This window comes from Oncorhynchus mykiss, chromosome 4 (genome assembly GCF_013265735.2).
Source record: "Oncorhynchus mykiss isolate Arlee chromosome 4, USDA_OmykA_1.1, whole genome shotgun sequence".
Taxonomy (NCBI): Eukaryota; Metazoa; Chordata; class Actinopteri; order Salmoniformes; family Salmonidae; genus Oncorhynchus; species Oncorhynchus mykiss.
In genome coordinates this window covers 18,343,777-18,368,657 of record NC_048568.1, presented here as the reverse complement: position 1 = coordinate 18,368,657, position 24,881 = coordinate 18,343,777, and the positions used below count along the sequence as shown (strand labels likewise).

The window sequence follows — 24,881 nt, the reverse complement described above, 5'->3', positions numbered from 1 at the left end:
AGATATGTAGGCATAACTTTACTCTGGTAATGGCTCAGATAACTTCAATCTGTCCAGTGAGACGCAGACCCAGGTTATCTCTGATAGGGGTGTGATGGGGCTAGGCCAGAGTCATGGTGGTATTAGCAGGGTAGGTAACATGGCACAAACTTTATTTGACTAAATGTGTTCATCAGCATTTTGGTTAGGCATACGCAATCTGTGTTCTAGATGGCCATCACAGGGACCAGTCTACAGTGGGGCCAAAAAGTATTTAGTCAGCCACCAATTGTGCAAGTTCTCCCACTTAAAAAGATGAGAGAGGCCTGTAATTTTCATCATAAGTACACTTCAACTATGACAGACAAAATGAGAGAAAAACAATCCAGAAAATCACCTTGTAGGATTTTGAATGAATTTATTTGCAAATTATGGTGGAAAATAAGTATTTGGTCACCTACAAATAAGCAAGATTTCTGGCTCTCACAGACCTGTAACTTCTTCTTTAAGAGGCTCCTCTGTCCTCCACTCATTACCTGTATTAATGGCACCTGTTTGAACTTGTTATCAGTATAAAAGACACCTGTCCACAACCTCAAACAGTCACACTCCAAACTCCACTATGGCCAAGACCAAAGAGCTGTCAAAGGACACCAGAAACAAAATTGTAGACCTGCACCAGGCTGGGAAGACTGAATCTGTAATAGGTAAGCAGCTTGGTTTGAAGAAATCAACTGTGGGAGCAATTATTAGAAAATGGAAGACATACAAGACCACAGATAATCTCCCTCGAACTGGGGCTCCACGCAAGATCTCACCCCGTGGGGTCAAAATGATCACAAGAACAGTGAGCAAAAATCCCAGAACTACACGGGGGGACCTAGTGAATGACCTGCAGAGAGCTGGGACCAAAGTAACAAAGCCTACCATCAGTAACACACTACGCCGCCAGGGACTCAAATCCTGCAGTGCCAGACGTGTCCCCCTGCTTAAGCCAGTACATGTCCAGGTCAGTCTGAAGTTTGCTAGAGAGCATTTGGATGATCCAGAAGAAGACTGGGAGAATGTCATATGGTCAGATGAAACCAAAATTGAACTTTTTGCTAAAAACTCTGTCGTGTTTGGAGGACAAAGAATGCTGAGTTGCATCCAAAGAACACCATACCTACTGTGAAGCATGGGGGTGGAAACATCATGCTTTGGGGCTGTTTTTCTGCAAAGTGACCAGGACGACTGATCCGTGTAAAGGAAAGAATGAATGGGGCCATGTATTATGAGATTTTGAGTGAAAACCTCCTTCCATCAGCAAGGGCATTGAAGATGAAACGTGGCTGGGTCTTTCAGCATGACAATGATCCCAAACACACCGCCCGGGCAACGAAGGAGTGGCTTCGTGAGAAGCATTTCAAGGTCCTGGAGTGGCCTAGCCAGTCTCCAGATCTCAACCCCATAGAAAATCTTTGCAGGGAGTTGAAAGTCTGTGTTGCCCAGCAACAGCCCCAAAACATCACTGCTCTAGAGGAGATCTGCATGGAGGAATGGGCCAAAATACCAGCAACAGTGTGTGAAAACCTTGTGAAGACCTCTGTCATTGCCAACAAAGGGTATATAACAAAGTATTGAGACAAACTTTTGTTATTGACCAAATACTTATTTTCCACCACAATTTGCAAATAAATTCATGAAAAAATCCTACAATGTGATTTTCAGGATTTTTTTTCTCATTTTGTCTGTCATAGTTGAAGTGTACCTATGATGAAAATTACAGGCCTCTCTCATCTTTTTAAGTGGAAGAACTTGCACAATTGGTGGCTGACTAAATACTTTTTTGGCCCCACTGTATGTGCTATCGTAACTGTGCTGAGACCATCTCTTCCATTACAGGTCACCTCCGCTGTGTGTGTTGATGCTAGACTGCCTTGTTTAAAGAGGGTTCTGGGTGGGTATTGTCATTATCCTCGTTCGTGTGTGTGTGTGTACGTGTGTGTACGTGTACGTGTGCGTGTGTGTGTGTGTGTGTGTGTGTGTGTGTGTGTGTGCGTGCGTGCTTGCGTGCGTGTGCGTGCGTGTGTGTGTGCATGACCGTGTGCCCCACAAGACAGCAGGCATCTCTTTCCCCCAGCACACACAGTGGGAGGTCCACCATCATGTTTGGGAAGATTTAGTAAGAATAGGATGGAGAGAAAATGCTATTTCTTGCCAGGATGTCATATTACAGCTCCCCTGCACATGAAGACTAGTCCTGTAATGAAGCCTAGTCCTGTAATCCTGTAACAAAATACCTAATGAAAAACATGTTGCAGCCAGGTATGGACCTACCTTCAAGCCAGCATGAGGCTTGGTTTGTTCAAATCATTTTAGAAGTTCAGACAGAAACTTAAGTTAAGTTAATCACACATCCAACAGAAAACCTCTTAGCAGACTTCTCCTGAGAGACACTCATGCACAGTACAATACAGGGCCTATTAAAGTCCAGCTAATTGATAAGATGAAAACCAGTACTTCCCATCTCTACCACCACTCATGATATCTCTCTGTAGTTTCACAACTGAAGTATTTGTTCTAGAAAAAGAGTTGTTTAGTCTTATGGGAGAAAACACTAAAAACAGTGCTGTCAATACCTTATTAAAGCAGGCACGTTTCCAAATGTGCCTTTGACGATTAGAGCACTGGCCCACTTTGCTGTACTTTACATCATCAAAACTACAATTTGAACTAGGTCTTTTCATTATGAAAATACACTGGGGGAAAAATTATATCTGACTTGAATTTAGCATGTATGAGCAACATAATTAGGACAAAAACAAGAACCGATTAAAGAACAAAAATGGCTACACTGACCTATGAAACTGGCAATCAACCAAACATTATATCTTCCTCTCTACTCTTAGGGGAGAGTAAGAGAGTGAATCTGAATCTTAGTGCAACAGCTTACAACATCTGGACCTTTTGCAACAAGATTTCTGGACTAATGGACTAAGACAATGCTGTGCATTTTGGTGCGTGTGTGTGTGCAGGTCTAAGTGCACGCGTGAGTGTGTATATGTTCACAACTTCAGGTTGTTCATGTGTAAATGCACCTCCCATTGGAAGATTAACTCTGACTCAACTAGTCTTTATTGACCTTTTTAGGAGATGAATAGCCTGGGGCTCCAATGGCTGAACATGAATCTGGAGGATAGACTCGAGAAGAGCACAGGAACATCTTGTTAATGTGTTGCAGATGCTGCAGCCTGAGCTCCGCTCTAGTCTTAGCCTGAGACATGCAGCCAATCTGGCAGACTGAAACCATGTGTCTGCTGCAGATATGTAGGCATAACTTTACTCTGGTAATGGCTCAGGAAACTTCAATCTGTCCAGTGAGACGCAGACCCAGGTTATCTCTGATAGGGGTGTGATGGGGCTAGGCCAGAGCCATGGTGGTATTAGCAGGGTAGCTAACATGGCACAGTGGATGAGGATCTGTGTGCAGTAGGTAGCTGAACCGACATGGAGAAGCCCACGCTCTTATAAACGGCTAATTCGGCACAATGATGCATAGGTCTACTTGACTGGCACTATGTGGTCAGATTGATTTAGCCCACAGAGCCAAATTAGAGATACGCGTACTTACTGTTGTCATGACGTTGGCCTGGGGGTAGGTTTATGACAGTCATAAATATCTCTTTCCCTCTTTTTCCTCTCTCTACCCTACTGATGTTACATTTGCAAAACCCTTGGTTAACATAGAGATTCTGGGAACATCAGAAGGTGGGGGGAAATGAACTATATTCTGGTAATCCGACCAATTGAACATATGCGGTGGTACTTAATGAATATGATGTCAGTTCGGTTGTCATCTGAGACATTCTCATCAATGATAAGATGACATAAACTCTACAGTGGAAAGTCTACACATCAGAGTTATCGGATTCACATGGAATTGTTGTTCAATTTAAATGTTTGAATATGAAATTATTCATGATGGGATGAAATGTGATTTTAGCTTCTAAAATGTGAGATTTGGGTTTTCATAAGATAGGGCTCTGCTCAATCAGTGGCCCGCCCCTGTGAAGGGACATTGGCTATAAAACTTTTCAAACACGCCCTCCTCTCCCTTCCTATAAAAGCCCTTGAAGACAATATAACCTCCTGTTCCGAGGACGTGAGGACGACGGTCCGATGTTAGAATGGTTCAGATAATAACTACAGAACGAAGCCAACATCAGCAAGAGCTTTGGTTGCGAATGGTATGAACTTTGAACTCTTATTCACTACAGAAGTGATACCTCCTAGCTGTTGAGTTAGCAACAGCCGCTGCAAACAAGGGTTAGGAAGGAACAGACAGACTATCCCGTCTACCACACAACGACGTTACTACAACGTATTCAATTTACCAGCAGAGACATTCTTCAAAGGACAAAGGCCTCGGTTGGGCAACACGGCCTTCCATCTACCACCAACCTACCGAAGCGCAGCTCAGAGTAAATATTTATTGCATTTTACTTTTCCAAATGGGCGGTAATTTAGAATGCATAAGATACTGTATTTACGATAGCACAGCTTTGCCCTTTGTTCCTCAGTCTTCCCGCTCTTTCACTCAAACTCAGCCCCTTTTCTTTTGTGTAACCAGCTGTCATATCTGTTCCGCCCGCTAGGGACGTTTACCTTTATGACGTAATTTGTAATCAAGTTATGATTTAAATATGTGTATGTGTAATTCTGTGTGATTAGTTAGGTATTTAGTAAATAAATAATTAAACCCAATTGTGTATTGCTGATTCAACTTGTTAGCCAAGAGTATACTCTGTAATCTAAAAATGTACCATTGTTCGATGATCCGGAAAGGATTTGAACATTTATGGAACTAGGCCACACGTCTGGGTTAAGTCAACATTATTGGAGCCCGCTGATAGGATTCTAAAATAGAATGACGCTTTCATTTTGATTCAGCCTGTATAAAATTGAAAAGCAGATTACATAATATACCAAGTTATTGTACACATTTTTGGAGTGATAAAGACAAAAATGATTGTGTGTGTGTGCTGAAGATTCCCCGCCTCCATGTTGTTCGCTGACGTAGTCAGTGGGTAACGTAAGCGAACACATTTCTGTATGAGGGCCGAAAAAGCGAATTATAGAAATCTGAGAAATAGAGCGTTTGGCCAAACGCAGGGCTATTTCTGCCTGGAGCGTTTCAGATGCGGGTAGGCTCGGTCATTATTAATTTCTCGAGCGAGGACAAAGAGCCAGCCGATTTAAATTCAGGAGATATACGCTTGACCAGCGATATATATCTCTGTCTCTCCCACGAGTTGACCAAGGTGCATTTCCTTGTTTGTCGTGTGTTCCAGTTAAAACATTGTCAAAAAACGCCGAAAAGGGTTTGACCATAATACGTTATAAGCAAAACCTTTCCCTTGCCAAGGTAATCTATGTGCTGCATTCTCATGCACAAAGGAGGGTTTAGCTTGCATGCTAAAGCTAACAAGGGAAAGTAGCCATTTTGTTTTCTTGTGCTACGTTGAAATTCCTCCGCCTTGCGGAACGGAAGTCCCTCTCCGGATAGTTCCATTTGATTTCCTGACACGTGAAGAACATGCTTTAACCACTCCGCAACCACATCTAGTTAAGTGGATGGGTCACTATTGTCTAGAAATGTACCCATGTTCATGAAATACAATAGATGGCTGTAATCACCCGCAGACACACTTGGCTAACTTGATGGATTATGTAATCAGCTGGCGAAGTGGAGTCTTTTGTTTAGACATGTAGTTAGCTAGCTACACAATAAACCGGAATAAACTCATACTACTCCCAACACAAACATTTTCATAGCTGTAGTATAAATCTGCAGGTAGCTAAACAGCTAACCAACTAGGTGCAATGTTAGCTAGCTAACATTAGGCTATAACTAGCAATGCAAATGATATTACTACACAGATCATACACGTAAAGTTAGCTAGCGAGCCAGCAAGCTAATGTTCGCTAGCTAGCTAATAGTACGCTTTAACTTGATATGAAAATGACTTTCTGACAAAAATAGAAACATATAGTATCTGGAAATGTATCTGTGTGAAATCACTGACCGCTGACGTGTGCCCAGGATATTTGTTCATGGAGAATTATTCATGTCACACTCAAGTCATTACTTATGATATCCAGACGGATATCAATGTCTTATCCAATTGAACTAAAGTGTAAATCTGGCAATTTATATTCTGAAATAGACATTTTAAATAATATCCAAATTGATGAGTTTTCTAAATAAGACATTGTAAACTTTTTCCAAACTAACCTAGATGAAGCAACTTCTCAGATTAATTAAAGTTTAATACCCAGATAGCCTACCCAGGTAGGATTAATCATTGGCATTGATTAATTAATTCAGTTTGCTTTTGCATATTCATTCACGTCCAACTTCCACATTACTGGTACAGTACTGATAGTTCGTCAACATCTATAAATAGATTAAACTTGTCTTTGCAGCTTCCAATGAATTCCAAACTTTGAAAGAAAATAGGAAAAATGTTCCTTTAAATGTTTCTAATAATGTGCAAGCTATCAAAGGAGGTGGTCACCACTCCTCTGCTAATTAGTGAACCTCCACCCATAAAAGCATTGATCTCTGACCTCAGCAGCGATACCAACCCTAATTATGCCATTAGCGAAAAAACAGCCGAAATTGCGAACACTCTCCAAAATCAACCATCAGGCTTTGTGACGGTTCTCCCCACTTTTGCACTGATGTATCGCCATAAAAATGTGGCATCGGTCCAATAACACAGTGTACAGCTGATGCACGTGCCAGACATGGCTAACATGAGGGGACAGATGGAGAGAACTGAGCAACTATTGACAAAAGCAGGAAATTAAAACATTCTGCTAGTCGAGGAACTGCGTTTGAAATCTGATCAATTAAAAGTAATTGCAAATACTTATGACGATGAACGAGCACAAACTCTTCAACAAAACCGTTGTCTCCAAGAACAACTCGATTTAGCTCAAACTAAATACGATGTAGTCCACTCCAAACTAGATCACCAAGAATTTACAACTTTCAGATGAGACTGAATTAAGATGACGATTAATATTGTAAAATATGACTAGGTCTTTAAGAGTTTATTCGAAAGATAACAGCTCTATAAATATAATTTTTTGGTGCCCAGTTAATTACATTTACATGATTAGCTCAATCAGGTAATATTAATTACAGAGAAATTATTTGATAGAATATCATGTTATATCACTTAATCCGGCATAGCCAGACACGACACTGTAGTATCACTAAAACTTAACAGTCGTACAGCTGTAAGTGAATCATGAAATACTTCCTTTAGGGAAGTGGGAAATGAGAAATAGAATTGAGTGCACTTTAGAGGGCCATGTTACACTGTTACAGAGAGACATTTATGACTATGTGCTGCAGTAGAAGGAAAGCCTCCCCTATCCGTTAGTGGAATTAGGTCTGAGAATGCTGTCACAAGAAATAGAGATGCAGGGACAGGATATCAGCCATATCATCAAGTGAAATGATTACCGTTTGTCAAGATAAACTAAATAGCTGTAGCCTACTGCAGAACAAGGACAACATAACAAACAATCTCCCATGTTGAATTTGTCAACTTGTACAAGCATTTACTCTATAATGTATCTCTGCTTGATATCTGTGCGTCTGAATACAAACACCACTACATCTCTCTGGCTTTCATTGACTAAATGTGTTTGTCAGTTCTTTGGTTAGGCAAACACAATCTGTGTTCTACCCTGGACTGTAGGTGCCCCTGCTCACGGTCCCTAAGGGAGTTTCATATGCAAGACCTCACCTCCCAGAGATGGCCATCACAGGGACCAGTCTATGTGATATCGTAACTGTGCTGAGGCCATCTCCTCCATCTCAAGTCACCTCTGCTGTATGTGTTGATGCTAGACTGTGTTCTGCCTTGTTTAAAGAGGGTTCTGGGTGGGTATTGTCGTTATCCTTGTGTGTGAGTGTGTGTGTGTGTGTGTGTGTGTGTGTGTGTGTGTGTGTGTGTGTGTGTGTGTGTGTGTGTGTGTGTGTGTGTGCGTGTGTGTGTGTGTGTGCGTGTGTGTGCGTGTGCGTGCAAGCGTCTCTTTCCCCCAGCAAACTCAGTGGGAGGCTGATCTGGGTGCCTCCTGTCCACCACATTCAAAAAATGTGGGGTTCAACAAGGGTTCTTCTATGAACCCTAGGGTTCCTGGCACTGAAAATGCCCCCCAAAAGGTTCTTCCAAGAAGCCCATATGAGGTGGGGTTCATCGAGGAACCTCTTTAGTTGGTGGGGGTCCTTGCAGGAACCTAACTGCCCAACTGAAACATTTGGATTTGAATTTGAAAGGACAGCAAGTGCCGGCACAATTTAAGGTTTGGTTCTTGTATTATCTAAATTGACATTGTTTTATGATGATACCATCTACCTTTTCATATTGTGCATAAAGAAAAAGGACACAATTCAATGGATATCAATCAACAGAGAGGTAATAATATGTAGGCCATTAGAATATGTTGAAGGCTAGCTGTTTTGGGTGAAGATGATTGAACTGCTCACTTTTGTGTCTTTGTCTGCAGGTATAAAGACAAGGAGGCACACAAAGGTACAGTACCAGTCAAAAGTTTGGACACACCTACTCATTCAAGGGGTTTTTCTTTATTTTTACTATTTTCTAGAATAATAGTGAAGACATCAAACTATGAATAACACATATGGAATCATGTAGTAACCAAAAAAGTGTTAAACAAATCAAAATATATTTTAGATTTTAGATTCTTCAAAGTAGCCACCTTTTGCCTTGATGACAGCTCTGCACATTCTTGGTATTCTCTCAACCAGCTTCACCTGGAATGCTTTTCCAACAGTCTTGATGGAGTTCCCACATATGCTGAGCACTTGTTGGCTGCTTTTCCTTCACTCTGCAGTCCAACTCATCCCAAACCATCTCAATTGGGTTGAGGTCGGGTGATTGTGGAGGCCAGATCTTCTGATGCAGGATTCCATCACTCTCCTTCTTGGTCAAATAGCCCTTACACAGCCTGGAGATGTGTTGGGTCAATATCCTGTTGAAAAACAAATGATAGTCCCACTAAGCAAAAGCAGATTTGATGACGTATCACTGCAGAATGCTGTGGTAGCCATGCTGGTTAAGTGTGCCTTGAGTTCTAAATAAATCATACAGTGTCACCAGCAAAGCAACTCCACACCATCACACCTCCCCCTCCATGCTTAAGGTTGGGAATCACACATACAGAGCTCATCCATTCACCTACTCCGCGTCTGGTGTGGAAACCAAAAATCAGACCAAAGGACAGATTTCCACCGGTCTAATGTCCATTGCTCGTATTTCTTGGCCCAAACAAGTATCTTCTAACTCTGGCTCTTCCTTTCCTGTGGCGGTCCTCATGAGAGCCAGTTTCATCATAGTGCCTGATGGTTTTTGCGACTGCACTTAAAGAAACTTTCAAAGTTCTTGAAATGTTCCGGATTGACTGACCTTCATGTCTTAAAGTAATGATGGACTGTCGTTTCTCTTTGCTTATTTGAGCAGTTCTTGCCATATATGGACTTGGTCTTTTACCAAAAAGGGCTATCTTCTGTATACGTCCCCTACTTTGTCACAACACAACTGATTGGCTCAAACACATTAAGAAGGAAAGAAATTCCACAAATTAACTTTTAACAAGGCACACCTGTTAATTGAAATGCATTCCAGGTGACTACCTCATGAAGCTGGTTGAGAGAATGCCAAGAGTGTGCAAAGCCATCACGTTTCAGGAGAAGAACCCGATGCAGACAGTGTCGAAGTAACAACTGTTTATTACTAGAACAGGGGGCAGGAAAAACGACATGTCAAGGGCAGGAAGAGGTCAATAATCCAGGGTGGTGTGGCAAGGTACAGGCAGAATGGTCAATAAGAAAAAGACAGGAGCAAGGGGAAAACCGCTGATAGGCTTGACAAACAAAACTAACTGTCAACAGACAAACAGAGAACCCAGGTACAAATACACTGGGGATAATGGAGAAGATGGGCGACACATGGAGGGGGGTGGAGACAAGCACAAAGACAGGTGAAACAAATCAGGGTGTGACAAATGCAAAGGGTAGCTCCTTTGAAGAATCTTAAATATAAAATATATTTGGATTTGTTTAACACTTTTTTGGTTACTACATGATTCCATATGTGTTATTTCATGGTTTTGTAAAGTAAAACCCTTGAATGAGTAGGTGTGTCCAAACCTTTGACTGGTACTGTATGTCCATTAGTATTGGTATGTTATGCAAATCACATCCTCCTCCCTTACCTCTTCAATGAAAATCACATAGGCCTCTCTACATTATGGACAAGGTATGCGTATGAAAACCATAATCCAAAGTTTTTTAATTCACATTTACAATAAAAACCAAGGTATGAATACGGTTGTGTTCGTGTTTTGTTAATCATCTGTATAATTACTATTTTTTGGATTCAAAGACATCACCCTCCATTCTGCTTTTCCACAAAAATCATAATCACTGCCAACTAAAATACGCTCATGACATCTCTCTGTAGTTTCACAACTGAAGTATTTGTTCTAGAAAAAGAGCTGTTTAGTCTTATGGGAGAAAACACTAAAAACAGTGCTGTCAATACCTTATGAAAGCAGGCACGTTTCCAACTGTGCATTTGGCAATTGGAGCACTGGCCCACTTTGTTATACTTACAGCTACAATTTTAACTAGGTCTTTTCATTATTAAAATACTGTAACGTCTGCTTCTAACTCATACTCTCAAACATGTAGATCCCCTGAACGCAGCTCACTCTCCAGCTCCCAGCTCCCAATCACCTGAATTCTGATCACCTGTTCACACACCTATATGCCATTTACACACACTATTTAGTTCAGTCCATTGCATCCCATCATTGTGAGGTATTGTTTGTTTTTGTCCACGGTCTAGGCGGAGCGCTGTTTAGGGCCATATTAGTCCTCCTGTGTATCATAGTTTTTGTCCATTTTATCCATTCACGAACATAGTTTTATTTTTTTCTTTCCTACCTGTACTTTTACCTATCAGATTTCCTGTCATCAACCTCTTGCCTGATCTCCCGGACTACGTCATTAGCCATTTTCCTTGGCTGTACTGTTACCTTTTTGTATTCCCTGAGTATGACCTTCTGCCTTTTCCTGGACCCAGCTACCTGCCTCCTCCTGTGGTCCTTTACTAAATAAACACCTGCTGCGCCCTGTGCTTGAAACAAGCACTCTGTCTCCCATCATACTCATTACAAATACACTGGGGGAAAAATGATATCTGACTTGATTTTGGCATGTATGAAGACATAATAAGGCCATAAACAATAACTGATTAAAAAAACAAAAATGGCTACACTGACCTATAAAACTGGCAGTCAACCAAACGTTATACCTTCCTCTCTACTCTTAGGGAAGAGGAAGGGAGTGAATCTGAATCTTAGCGCAACAGCTTACAACATCTGGCAGGGAACCAATGTTCGGCCCATTGCAACAACATTTCTGGACCAATGGACTAAGACAATGTTGTGCATTTTGGGGCGTGTGTGTGTGCAGTTCTGAGTGCACGCGTGAGTGTGTGTTATGTTCTCAACTTCAGGTTGTTCATGTGTAAATGTGACCGCTCACGCATGTGTATATGAGTAAAGTGTCTAACTCAGCACCGGGTTGACACTTCAAATGTGGAGAATGGAGCTTGTGCCTGTCCTGTAAAAATAATCTTTCCAATCCAAGCTTACTCCAGTTTCTGTTGGACTCTTGGGATATCGTATCAAAGTTCGGTACCCCCATCCTGAGAAGTGTGTGGCTGTTAGGGTGAAAGGCAACGCTATGGCAACAATTACCAAGTAAGCTTTAAAGCACCTGACATTTTACAGCTTGTCATGTTACGGTATATGGGGCTTTAGGTTCAACTGCACCCCCAACTCTCAGCCCCAGCTATCAGCCCTAACCCTCAGCCTGAGGTAAGCGCCAGCTCTCAACCTTCTAGGAGAAGCATGGTTGTCAGTTGTGACATTCTAAAAGTATAGCGGGGTAAAGAAGATAAATGAACAAGGGGACTGGGGGAGAGCCCCACGGTGTCTGAGCTGTGACAGACCTTCCTCTCACTACGAGGACCTATACTTTGTGTGACACCACTGCTTTCCATCAACCACTAGCATGAGAGCTTGACAATTATGGAAACAAATCCAGACCAAGTACCAGAAGAAAACCTCTTAAATCACATGGCTTTGAATGTGGAGTTCTGATCTTTTCCTGGTTGTAGCTAATGAAGAGAAATGTATTTCAGATGTTTGTAGCTGTCACTTTAAGAAGAACACCGTTCCAGCTCTCATCACACCAAAATGGGTTTAATGATGTCATAGAGAAAGAATAATATTTCCTGTGTGAGGGAAGAAATTGAGGTTTGCGGGTTTGTTTTCTTTCCCTGCTTGAAAACACATTGTGGTTTTATTGAAATTACCTGTCAGTGGGGGTGTGAGGGCGTATACTGTACAACGATACGACAGGCCCACTCAGTACAACCAGGCCTACTAACCAGTTTGCCCATGCTTCAAACTCGGTGAATAAATGTTTGGATACTTATTATTTGGTGAGGTAAGCCATATTGAGTGGTTTGGATACAGGAAGAAACCTGTAAAACGTCACGCTAATAACTGCTTCAACATATGAGGTGACCGTTCCATGTACAAGTAGAGCAGAGATTTATGCCTGTTGTGGCTCGGTCCATAAAAATAGTTTATTTTTCTGTTTGATCCACTGGCATCCCTGTTTACAAGTGGGGTCTGCCAGGTGAGAGCCTCCAGCTACTGATGTAAATGAGTAATGAACTCACTAGACTGAGACCAGCATGTGACTTCAGCTCTGGTGCTGAGTTTTGGAATGTGTTGTGATGGAGTAAACAGCATTCCAAAGCAAAACAGAGAGGGAAAAGGCCTCAAAAGACCCTCTGCACTCCTTCACCCCCCGAAGGAGTGCAGAGGTAGTGAAAGTTGATTGGTAGGTCAGTTAGGGTTCAATTCTATAGCCTACCTGGGTTTTATTACAACCTATTCCAATAACTCATTTTACGATGCAGCAGTGTCAGCGATATGTACGCAGATAACAATGGACACCATCATCGACCAAGATCATTTGGAGGATGAGGAGGGATCAGCAATCCCATAACTCTTCACTGCTCACTGGTCTCACCTGTTTTTTCACCACGGTCACCTCGGTCTCCCTTCTCGCCCTTCAGTCCTCTGTCTCCTTTGTCACCTTGGAAACGAAAGACAGACAACAAAATATTGTGTTACGCTCAGTGGCAGAATAAGAAGTAACACAGATTAATATACTGCTCAAAAAAATAAAGGGAACACTAAAATAACACATCCTAGATCTGAATGAATGAAATATTCTTATAAAATACTTTTTTCTTTACATAGTTGAATGTGCTGACAACAAAATCACATAAAAATGTCAATGGAAATCAAATTTATCAACCCATGGAGGTCTGGATTTGGAGTCACACTCAAAATTAAAGTGGAAAACCACACTACAGGCTGATCCAACTTTGATGTAATGTCCTTAAAACAAGTCAAAATGAGGCTCAGTAGTGTGTGTGGCCTCCACGTGCCTGTATGACCTCCCTACAACGCCTGGGCATGCTCCTGATGAGGTGGCGGATGGTCTCCTGAGGGATCTCCTCCCAGACCTGGTCTAAAGCATCCGCCAACTCCTGGACAGTCTGTGGTGCAACGTGGCGTTGGTGGATGGAGCGAGACATGATGTCCCAGATGTGCTCAATTGGATTCAGGTCTGGGGAACGGGCGGGCCAGTCCATAGCATCAATGCCTTCCTCTTGCAGGAACTGCTGACACACTCCAGCCACATGAGGTCTAGCATTGTCTTGCATTAGGAGGAACCCAGGGCCAAAGGCACCAGCATATGGTCTCACAAGGGGTTTGAGGATCTCATCTCGGTACCTAATGGCAGTTAGGCTACCTCTGGCGAGCACATGGAGGGCTGTGCGGCCCCCCAAAGAAATACCACCCCCCACCATGACTGATCCACCGCCAAACCGGTCATGCTGGAGGATGTTGCAGGCAGCAGAACGTTCTCCACTGCGTCTCCAGACTCTGTCACGTCTGTCACATGTGCTCAGTGTGAACCTGCTTTCATCTGTGAAGAGCACAGGGCACCAGTGGCGAATTTGCCAATCTTGGTGTTCTCTGGCAAATGCCAAACGTCCTGCACGGTGTTGGGCTGTAAGCACAACCCCCACCTGTGGACGTCGGGCCCTCATACCACCCTCATGGAGTCTGTTTCTGACCGTTTGAGCAGACACATGCACATTTGTGGTCTGCTGGAGGTCATTTTGCAGGGCAGTGCTCCTCCTGCTCCTCCTTGCACAAAGGCAGAGGTAGCGGTCCCGCTGCTGGGTTGTTGCCCTCCTACGGCCTCCTCCACGTCTCCTGATGTACTGGCCTGTCTCCTGGTAGCGCCTTCATGCTCTGGACACTACGCTGACAGACACAGCAAACCTTCTTGCCACAGCTCGCATTGATGTGCCATCCTGGATGAGCTGCACTACCTGAGCCACTTGTGTGGGTTGTAGACTCCGTCTCATGCTACCACTAGAGTGAAAGCACCGCCAGCATTCAAAAGTGACCAAAACATCAGCCAGGAAGCATAGGAACTGAGAAGTGGTCTGTGGTCACCACCTGCAGAACCACTCCTTTATTGGGGGTGTCTTGCTAATTGCCTATAATTTCCACCTGTTCTATTCCATTTGCACAACAGCATGTGAAATGTATTGTCAATCAGTGTTGCTTCCTAAGTGGACAGATTGATTTCACAGAAGTGTGATTGACTTGGAGTTACATTGGGTTGTTTAAGTGTTCCCTTTATTTTTTTGAGCAGTGTATATAACATCATGCAAGTACAAAATTAAACTGAACACAAGTGATTCACTTGAAGAAGAACAGTATTACGTGTATGTCCCTAGAGAACCTTCCAGCATGCTACTTCTCTGAGCGGTGCCCTTTCCGTCTGTCATGGTTGACTCTGGGTGGGCAGGGATTAGGCCTAAAGATAGGCTATGGTTTGAGGTTTCCAAATTGCCTTACTGGAATACTTGGGAGACATGAGAGGGTATTTTTGCTCTTGGTTGGGGGAACATAAAGTAGCTCTAAAATAGCCCCCCTCACCCTGAGAAGAACGCCAGATATACCAACCTTAGGTCTGATTTTAAACATTATCCCTCAGCTCAATTTCCCTTTGGATACCTTATTATCTTGTTAACCTGAATTGAAGCCTCACGAACGAAATGTAATCACCTTGTCATTAGACATACAAATTATAGGACAACCCCCTTGTGAACTACAACCCCCTTCGGCTTTTGGTTTTCCTAGCCAATGCAGCGGACTAGAAACAGTACAAATAGCAAATATGGTCAGGGTGTATGTTTCCCCAAAAGTCAACATGAACCCATATGTCCTTGATTCTCTGTGATCTGAAGTCCATTATTGTGGGCCATTGTTTTGTTTGTTGCTCCGCTCTCAACATCTGAGGCAACTCAGCTGTCTGTGGATTGTATGCCAAATTTTGAAAGACAAAAAGGGGTCAGGGCAAAAGACAACATCAATTTAACGATTAAAGGATTTAATTAACAAAATGACTGGGATTGAGAGGCTGAAAGCACAGTTGTCCTGCATCTCCTCTTTCAGAGTGAGCAGAGAGAATCGTTATGGCATCTTTCTGGCTTGTCCGATGATGTTATATGCTTTACAGACATAGAAAAGCCTCACTACTTGAGGCCAGTTAACAGTCTTATAAATGCGATTGAAAGTAGATCCTCCTTGAAGACATTTGTGCCCTGAATGAGGGCATCTGATGTTGATCTGATGAGGAGCGGAGTGTGGACGCAGGGACATTCTGGAGCCTTGCAGTTTCATCTGAAATTCTAGATTTACTGTCTGGACTTGAGAGAGGCTGTAGAAAATGAAGTAATCATTCCATTTCAATCTTTAATTCCGCTCAATAAAATCTTCAGATTTGTTGTATTTTAATGTGTAATACCAGAAGTATGTCCATGATAATAGAGGACACCACGAAATCTGGCAAAAAGGAACATTATTGTACTATTTAGTAGAATATTCATGAAAATAACAAACTAAAGATATGCCTTTGTTGAAGTCCTACCGCTCAGTTCTGTGGGAACATTTCTCTGTAATTGCAAGTCTAAAACCCCAAGGTGTGGTTATGAGCTGTTACTGTAATAAAGTAACATTACACAATGATTATAAAGTGACCATTATCCCACGTTTACTTCGTGAATTTTCATATTCAAAATCACAGGAAAGGGACCAATTGCAGTGGCGCCCAGACCGAACCACCAAGTGTCGGGTAGTGCTCTGTGCTGACCACATCCTCATTGTAGGTTGAGAAATTGACCACTCTGGTTCAAACACCTACTGCAAACACCACTATTCACAGAAAAACAGACTTAATGAAACTGCCTGACTATTCATAGGCCTGCTTTAACAAGCCCCAAAACACCTCTGCCTTTTCCACAAGGACCCTTTTGCAAGCATCACTGATATTTCTCTAACCCTGTTAATTGCGTGTTGTAGTCTCAGTGAGTCAGTCTAATAGAGCTGGGCCTGGGAGGCCTGGGCAGATAGACAGCACAGGGCATCCACATCCCATCTTAATGTCGTTGGCTCACAGGGGTTTGAGCCTCCAGCACCGGACAGTTCAGCCAAACTAAACTGATCCAGAACAGCTGCTTGGTTAGCATGGAGAAATAGAATAGGCCTATTGTGGAGAGTCAAATCTATGACCAATACGATAAGGCGCTGTGTCTCAAATCATGTGTGTGAGAGGAGTATCTCTCACACATATCTTTCAAAACAAGTGCTGCTTTCCAACACACAAGGTGACGAACGAGGAAACGGCCTTCTAGGAGGCTTTGAGACATGGCTATAGACTCCAATGGTGTCGAGGCACCATAGGAGTCTACAGCCAGTTCTCAGGGCTAAGGTTGGACCAATTAAAGCCCAGACATGGCTTTCCTCTATTAGTATGGTAAGAGCAAGACATACACTATATACACTACTGTTCAAAAGTTTGTTTTTGAAAGAAAAGCAAATTTTTGGTCCATTAAAATAACATCAAATTGAAGAGAAATACAGTGTAGACATTATTATTGTTATGTCTCATTAACCATGCTTACGCTGTATTTCTGATCAATTTGGTGTTATTTTAATGGACAAAAAATGTGAGGACATTTCTAATTGATCCCTGAAGAGCTCAGTGACTTTCAACGTGGCACCGTCATAGGATGGATTCCAACAAGTCAGTTTGTAAAATTCCTGCCTTTCTAGAGCTTCCCCGGTCAACTGTAAGTGCTGTTATTGTGAAGTGGAAACGTCTAGGAGCAACAATGGCTCAGCCACGAAGTGATAGGCCACGCAAGCTCACAGAATGGGACCGCCGAGTGCTGAAGTGCGTAGCGTGTAAAAATCTAACTGACTTGGCTGAATGGAAGCAAGTCCCCGTAGCAATGTTCCAGCAAAGGTGTAGGCAACTCCATATTGGGGCGGCAGGGTAGCCTAGTGGTTAGCCTAGTGGTTAGAGTGTTGGACTAGTAACCAAATCCCCGAGGTGACAAGGTACAAATCTGTCGTTCTGCCCCTGAACAAGCAGTTAACCCACTGTTCCTAGGCCGTCATTGAAAATAAGAATTTGTCCTTAACTGACTTGCCTAGTTAAATAAAGGTAAAAATAATAAAAATAAATATTAATGACCAAGATTTTGAAATTATATGTTCGATGAGCACGTGTCCACATACTTTTGGTCATGAAGTGTATTTCTATCTTCAAGGTTTTAGGTTGGCTCAGCACATCAGCTGATAAGGTAGGTCTGCTATGGGTTAGGATGGGAAGGCAGAGGGCCTGCAGATATAGTTGTCAATGAGACACAACAAATCAGACGGAATTGACCCTGATCCTCCATCCATCTGCCTTGGATTACCTTCTCTGGAGCCTGAGCCAAAGAGAGAGCACGGTGGCACAATCGGTGAGAGCACCCCTTTAAGATTCAAAGAGACAGGAAGGTACAGATGATAGTTTAACTAATGATTCTACAGCTGTCAGACAGTAATAATATCAGACATACCTTTGGGCCCTTTGGGTCCCATATCCCCTTTCTCACCCTGTAGGCCGTCGGGGCCGCTCGGGCCTTTTAGTCCCCTTGGACCCTGGGTGCCTTTTTCTCCTGTAAAACCTGCCGGGAAGACATAGATACATGTATTTTCCCAAGTCTTTTCAAACAGGATATCTGGCATGCATTTCAAAGAATGAAAACAACCTATCTTATCGGGATATTTGAGTACGATTGCATGCCATAATAACATTTTCCAATGTTCTCTTTCTTTATTCATCATTTCATTATGTCATGAAAGACTATCTAATGGAATGCCCTTACTCCCTTTCCCAGGATGCTTTGAGCCCAGTTTGAGGGGCTGTTATTAGGTTGTTAGCAAACAGTGGATTTATGGGTTTGGAACCACCAGTGGTCCCGTTCACTAGGTATTGAAGATATTGTCACTGCATTACTCACAAGGTAATGTACTGGAGTACCCAACTCTTTAATGAGTAGGAATGAGTGGAACAACTGAGATTTTGAATGTGGTAAGAGGAGTGCTTTGGGTGGCTATAACAAATGTCCCATGTTCCTAAAGGGAGGCTTGCTTTCAGCATTCTTCTTGGAAATAAGTCTTTGAGGGTCCTTGAGGGTTTACATAAATCACAATTGGGACCTGGGCCAATTACAGTAAGATAAGTTTACAAGAAATTGGTTTAAATAATGGTTGAAGAAAGTAATGTATGTTGAAAGCTAGAATAGGACAAATGACAGTACTGTACAGTGTACGAACCGCTCATCCCTGTGAGGCCTGCCACACCAGGGGACCCAAGTGGCCCAACATCGCCCTTCTCACCCTTTGGTCCTGGAGGCCCTGTTGAAAACAACGTAATTAAAGCATTAAGTTGATCCCAAGATAATATAAACTGATTAATATACTGTAATATAAAGACAACATGATTATTGAAGTTGTGTAATCCCATAAATCACACTGGTTTCCTGTTGGTATGTCACTCTTGTTTCACCACACCCTCTGACTAAAGCAGAGGAGCTTAAGGCAAAATCTGAAACATGGTTAAGGGACATCGTTCAATGGTTTGTTGTACTTGGAACCAGTTGACTGACTTCAGACTTGTTTGTAGAATTAGCTTGGCCTTGATGGAAAGCACATGTTACACAAGGTACACCACAATGGAACCACAATGGAATAGTTCGACATTTGTCTTGTTTTGTCCAACTGACATGTTCCAAAGTAGCTTTTCACATAATGGTGTGATCTGATCCTTACAGATGTAGGATCTTAATTTGAGACAGTTTGCTACAGCAGGAAGATAATCCTGCAGTAACAGGAAATGTGCATTATTATGTGGATTATAATGAATTGACATTTTTTGTAGGGGTTGACATATTTTCCACAAGGGAAAATCAAGTCTGACGTTTCAAAGTGGAAATTCAAAAATTACAGAAGACTTTTTAAACCTCAAATACACTACAAGTTTTACATTTCCTGCTTTGCAGGAAATTTATCCTGCAACAGGGTGATCAAACTAAGATCCTACATCTGTAATATCCTAAGATACTGTCCTGGCCATGCTTTGAGCCACTCAACATCCCCTGGCCTGGCCTGAAACTTTACTGGGAAAATATTAATCTATTGGAGTGAAATAGTGACTAGTGAGAAGTCAGGTTGACTTGGAAGTCCTATCATCCTGGGGGGCCTGAAGGAGAAAACACTGAATTGAATTGATCGGTGACTGGTTTGTTTTAGTAGGATCAACGGTACCACTCATCACTTCTTATTTAGAGTCTTCTATTAATTAAATTGAGAATGTTTAACATACAATGGGTCAGCAAATCTGATTTGGCTGAGCAGAATCCATATGTTAGTAATGGGCTAATTGCATGTCAAGGGAAAATGGCTGCAATGCAATCAGTTTTGACACGTTTAATATCAAGCTGATAGATAGATTATTTGAAAACATTAGACTGCTTTAAAAAAAATGTAGGCTATTTTAGGTGACTGATATTGTTTTACACCAGGATGTCCATTTCTCAAATTATCTAAAAGAACATTTTCCTTATTTTGTTTCACCATTTGTGCACAATGAAAGATCAATGTTATATAATGAAAATCACATTTCCATGAGAATTAAGTCAATAGACACACTGCTCCTCCCAGCCTGAAGACACTTCACTAAAACAGCAAACAGGTCACTCCTGAGGCCATTACTGTTAATCAAGTGGCTGTGTGATGATTATAAATGTTTCCATGCTAACGCTCTCCTCAGACCAACACATCACAGTTTCTTAATCCACCTCTCAACTTTGCAAAAATGTGTGTTTTTGCAATATGTTTTTTTTCCCTTCTCATTTGTCCACCGCTGCCAAATTGGAAGGTAGGCATGAAACATAAGCAAAAGGCATTGGGATAGAGGGAGGGAGAGGAGGCATCAGGCCAGAAACACCAAGTACCATGGCGAGGTGCAGCTTTCCTGGCTAAACCCACACTTAATGACAAACAAATGTGATGTGAGGGGGAACTAATGACAGGGCTGAGTTCCTTGGTTTTGGAGGCTTCTAAATGTAACCCACAATTGTTTCCAGCCTAAATAAACCACTGTCCCACCTACAAACAGTATACATCAGATACTGGTTTAAAGTCTTATTATGCAAAGATTAACATCACTCAACTCCTATCAACATGGAGGTGTAGGTTAAGATGACATAAGGAATTGTTTTAAAATGGTCATACTATGGATAATTTAGCTATTTGATTGTGAATTTTAGGACTCCTTTAGGTATACATTTGACATTTTTTATGTTTTCTTTTGATAAAATATTGAATTTGGCCATTGAATAGCAAATTCATAAACGGCAAAAAGGACAGTCAAAAAATGTATCATAAAAACAAGATTTGAAAGTGTCTGTCCTAAATCTAGGAGATACAGATTTAACTCCTTTTTTGGGGTAGGTACAAAACTACCATCATACTTCCATTCGTTTTTTAAAAACTGGTACTGTGGGGGTCGTAGAGCAAAGCAGAGAACACCATCGTGTTTTTGACATCTTCCCCTTTCCATAGAGTGGTCATCACAGTTTTGTAGGTCAAACCGTTTGGATGCTACAGACTTCTATGTGAGAAGACTGATTTTCGGGATGTGTCATGGTCTGACAAACACTGCTCTAGCTCTGCCACCCTTTCACTGTGGAAGTGCGAGATATACAATAACACATACTGTGTCTCTAGCTTAAACTCACAGATTTTGCTGGGGATTTTTGTGTTATGTAACTTAGATTGATGACCCGGGGTGTCAATCGACTCTATTGGGATAATCATGACATGAACTTCTAGCCAGTGATTAGTGTTGGGGCCGTTATTACCTTCTAGGAAGGTGATGTTCTTGAGGATATTGGAGTGCTCCCAGTCCTTGAGCCTCAGGTCCTCTGTGACGGTGCTGAGGATCTCCACCTCGTTCTTCAGTGTCTCCTCCATTTGCACCTGTGTCTCCCTCATGTACCGTGTGTCCTGGCTCACATTGCTGATCTGCACCTGCAGGTCCTGGATCTTCAGGTGATGGATGCTGATGTCACTCGTGAATTTGTGGTTGACCGCGTCCACCGTCCAGCCCACCTCCTCAAGCCTCTCCTTGAGCTGGTCCACCTGATCCGCTGCGCTCTTCAGCAGTAGGTCGTGGTCGTGCAGCGAGACAGAGGCCTGGGCCAGCAGGTTGCTCAGCCCACTCACGTTCCTCTGGGACGATTGGTTCAGGGTAGAGACACGGCCCCCCAGCTGCTCCACTGCACTGTCTGTCGACTGGGAGTGGCCCTGCAGATCCCTGATGTCCCTCTCCAGGCCGTGAAATGCCCGGCCCAGCTGCTGTAAGGACTCGCTGTGGTTCTGGAACAGGTTCTCCAGCTTCCAGATTTTCTCCAGGAGGTTTGCCTGAGAGGAGATGTCGCCCAGGGACTGCTGGAGCTCCCGGGAGCGGTCCCCCATACGGGTCATGTTCTCCATCAGTGCCTCCTGCTTCTCTGAGGACATCTGAGACCTGGACACTGAGGAGGACACATGGAGAGTGGAGAAAGGGGATTTTACAACGCCTACATGGAAAACACTAAAGATGAAGAATGCTTACTAGAGTAAAGTGTGAAAAAATTGGATCAATGTTATTTCCTGACATTTGCTGGTTGAAAATAAAATCTACATGATCTTCTAATCAGCAGGGTTTGAATGGGTGGAGTTTCGGCTTGCCTAATTCAGTTAATAGACCAATAACAAAGAGAGTCCCAAACCTATCTGCCAATTACAGCTAGTTTTCAGTTTTCAGGCGCCCTCCCCCTCCCACAAAAGCCATTATGTTTTTTTTTATTTTTTACAATTTTAATGGAAAACTATTACAGTAAGGATCTTAATTGTTACACAGAAATGATTTGACATTGATATAAAAACAGCTGCATTGGGCCTTTAAAGTTTAGGTTCTGTTGGAGGGAAGTTTCTTGGTAACAGTGCAACCATCAGCCAGATAGATACAGTATGTTGAAACCAAATCCTCTCAGTTCTGCAATGACAACATCCTCTGTTATACTTTCAATGTAATGTAATGCTGCTCAATGAGAGAAAAGGAGAATGTTAGAGAAATGGATGGAAATGGCTAATTCCCAGCACAGATTCTCAGAACCCCTCTCATCCCTGTCCACAGCTATTATAACATTGTTGCCTATGTGTGTGTTGTGGGCCAGAAATAAATGAATTATTTCAATATGAGGGACATGTTGCCTACATGGCTGCACAAAAGGGACTTTATATTCCTTGTCATTTTATGTTGTGCACATTTCCAAAATGACAGTCTATCGTACAGTATGTTATTTCCACACAAAGATAAGCCTAATTTTTATTCATCGGGAATTCACTGACTTCGGTTCTAACGTGGCAAAAACCCCAAAACCGAAACAGATGGATTTGTTTCCCAGCAGGATAAATTAAGAGGAGAGAGATGTGGGTTCCTGAACTAGACTCGGGTGAATATAGAGTTGGTGAAGGTCTGCACTCATTTAGCATTCAATCACTCATCCTGGGTGACACCGAAGTCTCTGGTAACACATTGAGGCTCTTGGCGTGACCTGCTCTACCGAAGGCCAGTTGCAAGAAAACAGACACATTCCTTGAAATGCTCCAAAATGCACAAAGACTCCTATTTTTCTATTGCTCCTACTCATGTATTTCAGTTTCCAAGAATCTGGGAGCCCAATTAAGTTTCAAGCAATGCACTGGGAGAAAATCTAATGTATACATTTCAACATCGCCCATGCAAAATTTACCTGCGCACCAGAGCCAAACAAAATTGCAAACAGGGGTGTGGCGACCAGTAAACTGGACTGCTCATGGAAACAGCCAGCAGGTGAGGTCAACAACCCCAATCCACCACTAGACTACCTACCATGAGGACTGCGGAATGTGTAAAAGATATGGAGAGTCAATGGAGAGTCATTTATCCCCTGTGAGAGTGTGGTGGCAGACCTGTTATTCCCAGAGTCCTCACTGTTCTGGTGCATCATGGGGTTTTACAGGATCTTACTGTGCAAGAGCATCTCTAGGACCAGGTGCTGGTCAGCTGTTTACTCTCAAACTAGTTTAAAAAAAATAGGAGTCTGAAACATACAGGCCATGCACCTCTCCTTTTCCTGTTTTAGGATTTCACATCCCCACACCCAGGTTCCTGATTATCCACAGTGTTGCCTCTTAACAAGCCTCTTCAAATAAATTCTAGCCTCATACATGTTCTGTACCTGTCCCAGGAGTTCAGTATGCAGGAGACTTTTGACCTCGTGGAAGTGTGTTATTGGCAATAAGAATTGACATCCTCTTGTAAACTAATAACATCAATACCTCAATAAACAACCATATGTTTTTTTCAGCTACACACCTCCTCTACCAGTGAATGTACTGTAAATATAAAACCAAAACATACCCACCATAGCTCGTTATGGGTTCTATCACCAAATGACCTGGAACTAACAATAACATAGCCACTATGATTAGACAGATAAAGTTGACTAGTCCCTGGAGAACCATGAGTCTGGGGCGACTAGGGCTTCAACTCCCGAGGAGGGTTAGTAGAGGGGGAAGGGGGTACTTGCATTGCTAACTATCCATGGACAACCTGCTTTAAGCATGGTCCTCATTCCTGTCTCTGAGAAAAGTCCAAACAATATACAGGTTTTCGAAAAGGAGTAGTGGCAGTTTGACAGTTTGCCAGGCTCATAGCACCTGTGTGCACTCAGAGGCTCAAATGACCAAAGGGGGCTGAGGTTGGGGCTGATGAGGATTAGGGCCCCACACCCAGAGCTGGTCTGGAACCGGCCTAATGGACTACACATACCAAGTATGAGGAAGGCGATCGCCACAGCCCGCTGTGACTCATTTGTTCTCGAACAGAGAGAGAGCAGCCTCAAAGTGAGCGGCTTGGCCCACTTGTCTCTCCATCTAGCTCTCAGAGGATCACTGAATCTCTCCCTGAATGGGCATTAGTTGAGGGGATAGATTACAACAGTGCCTGAAACTCTAAACATGTTATGGCACAATATTCTAACAGTACAGTCTGATGTGGCTCATGTCTCTCTTTTTGGCCTTGGGTGTTCTGGTGAAAATCAATAGTTAAACAAAACTTGTCACTGATATTCAGTATTTTAAGAGTTTAAATATGTCAAACATCCAATTTATAGAGTGTACCAGTTAATGTTAGACCGCACTCTATCAATAATACATCAAGA

General features: G+C 42.6%; 1 protein-coding gene across 2 annotated transcripts in view; it reads right to left on the bottom strand.

The window, feature by feature from the left end:
• The window catches only part of LOC110522231 (scavenger receptor class A member 5), a 49,722-nt gene that overhangs the window by 6,568 nt on the left and 18,273 nt on the right, over positions 1–24,881 (bottom strand). For both annotated transcript variants that reach the window (XM_021600448.2, XM_021600449.2), the window contains exons 4-7: positions 21,492–22,166; positions 18,904–18,984; positions 18,144–18,251; positions 13,175–13,240 (exon numbers count right to left, since the gene is read on the bottom strand). In XM_021600448.2, coding sequence (XP_021456123.2) covers positions 13,175–13,240; positions 18,144–18,251; positions 18,904–18,984; positions 21,492–22,166 — 930 coding nt within the window. The remainder of the gene's footprint in view (positions 1–13,174; positions 13,241–18,143; positions 18,252–18,903; positions 18,985–21,491; positions 22,167–24,881) is intronic.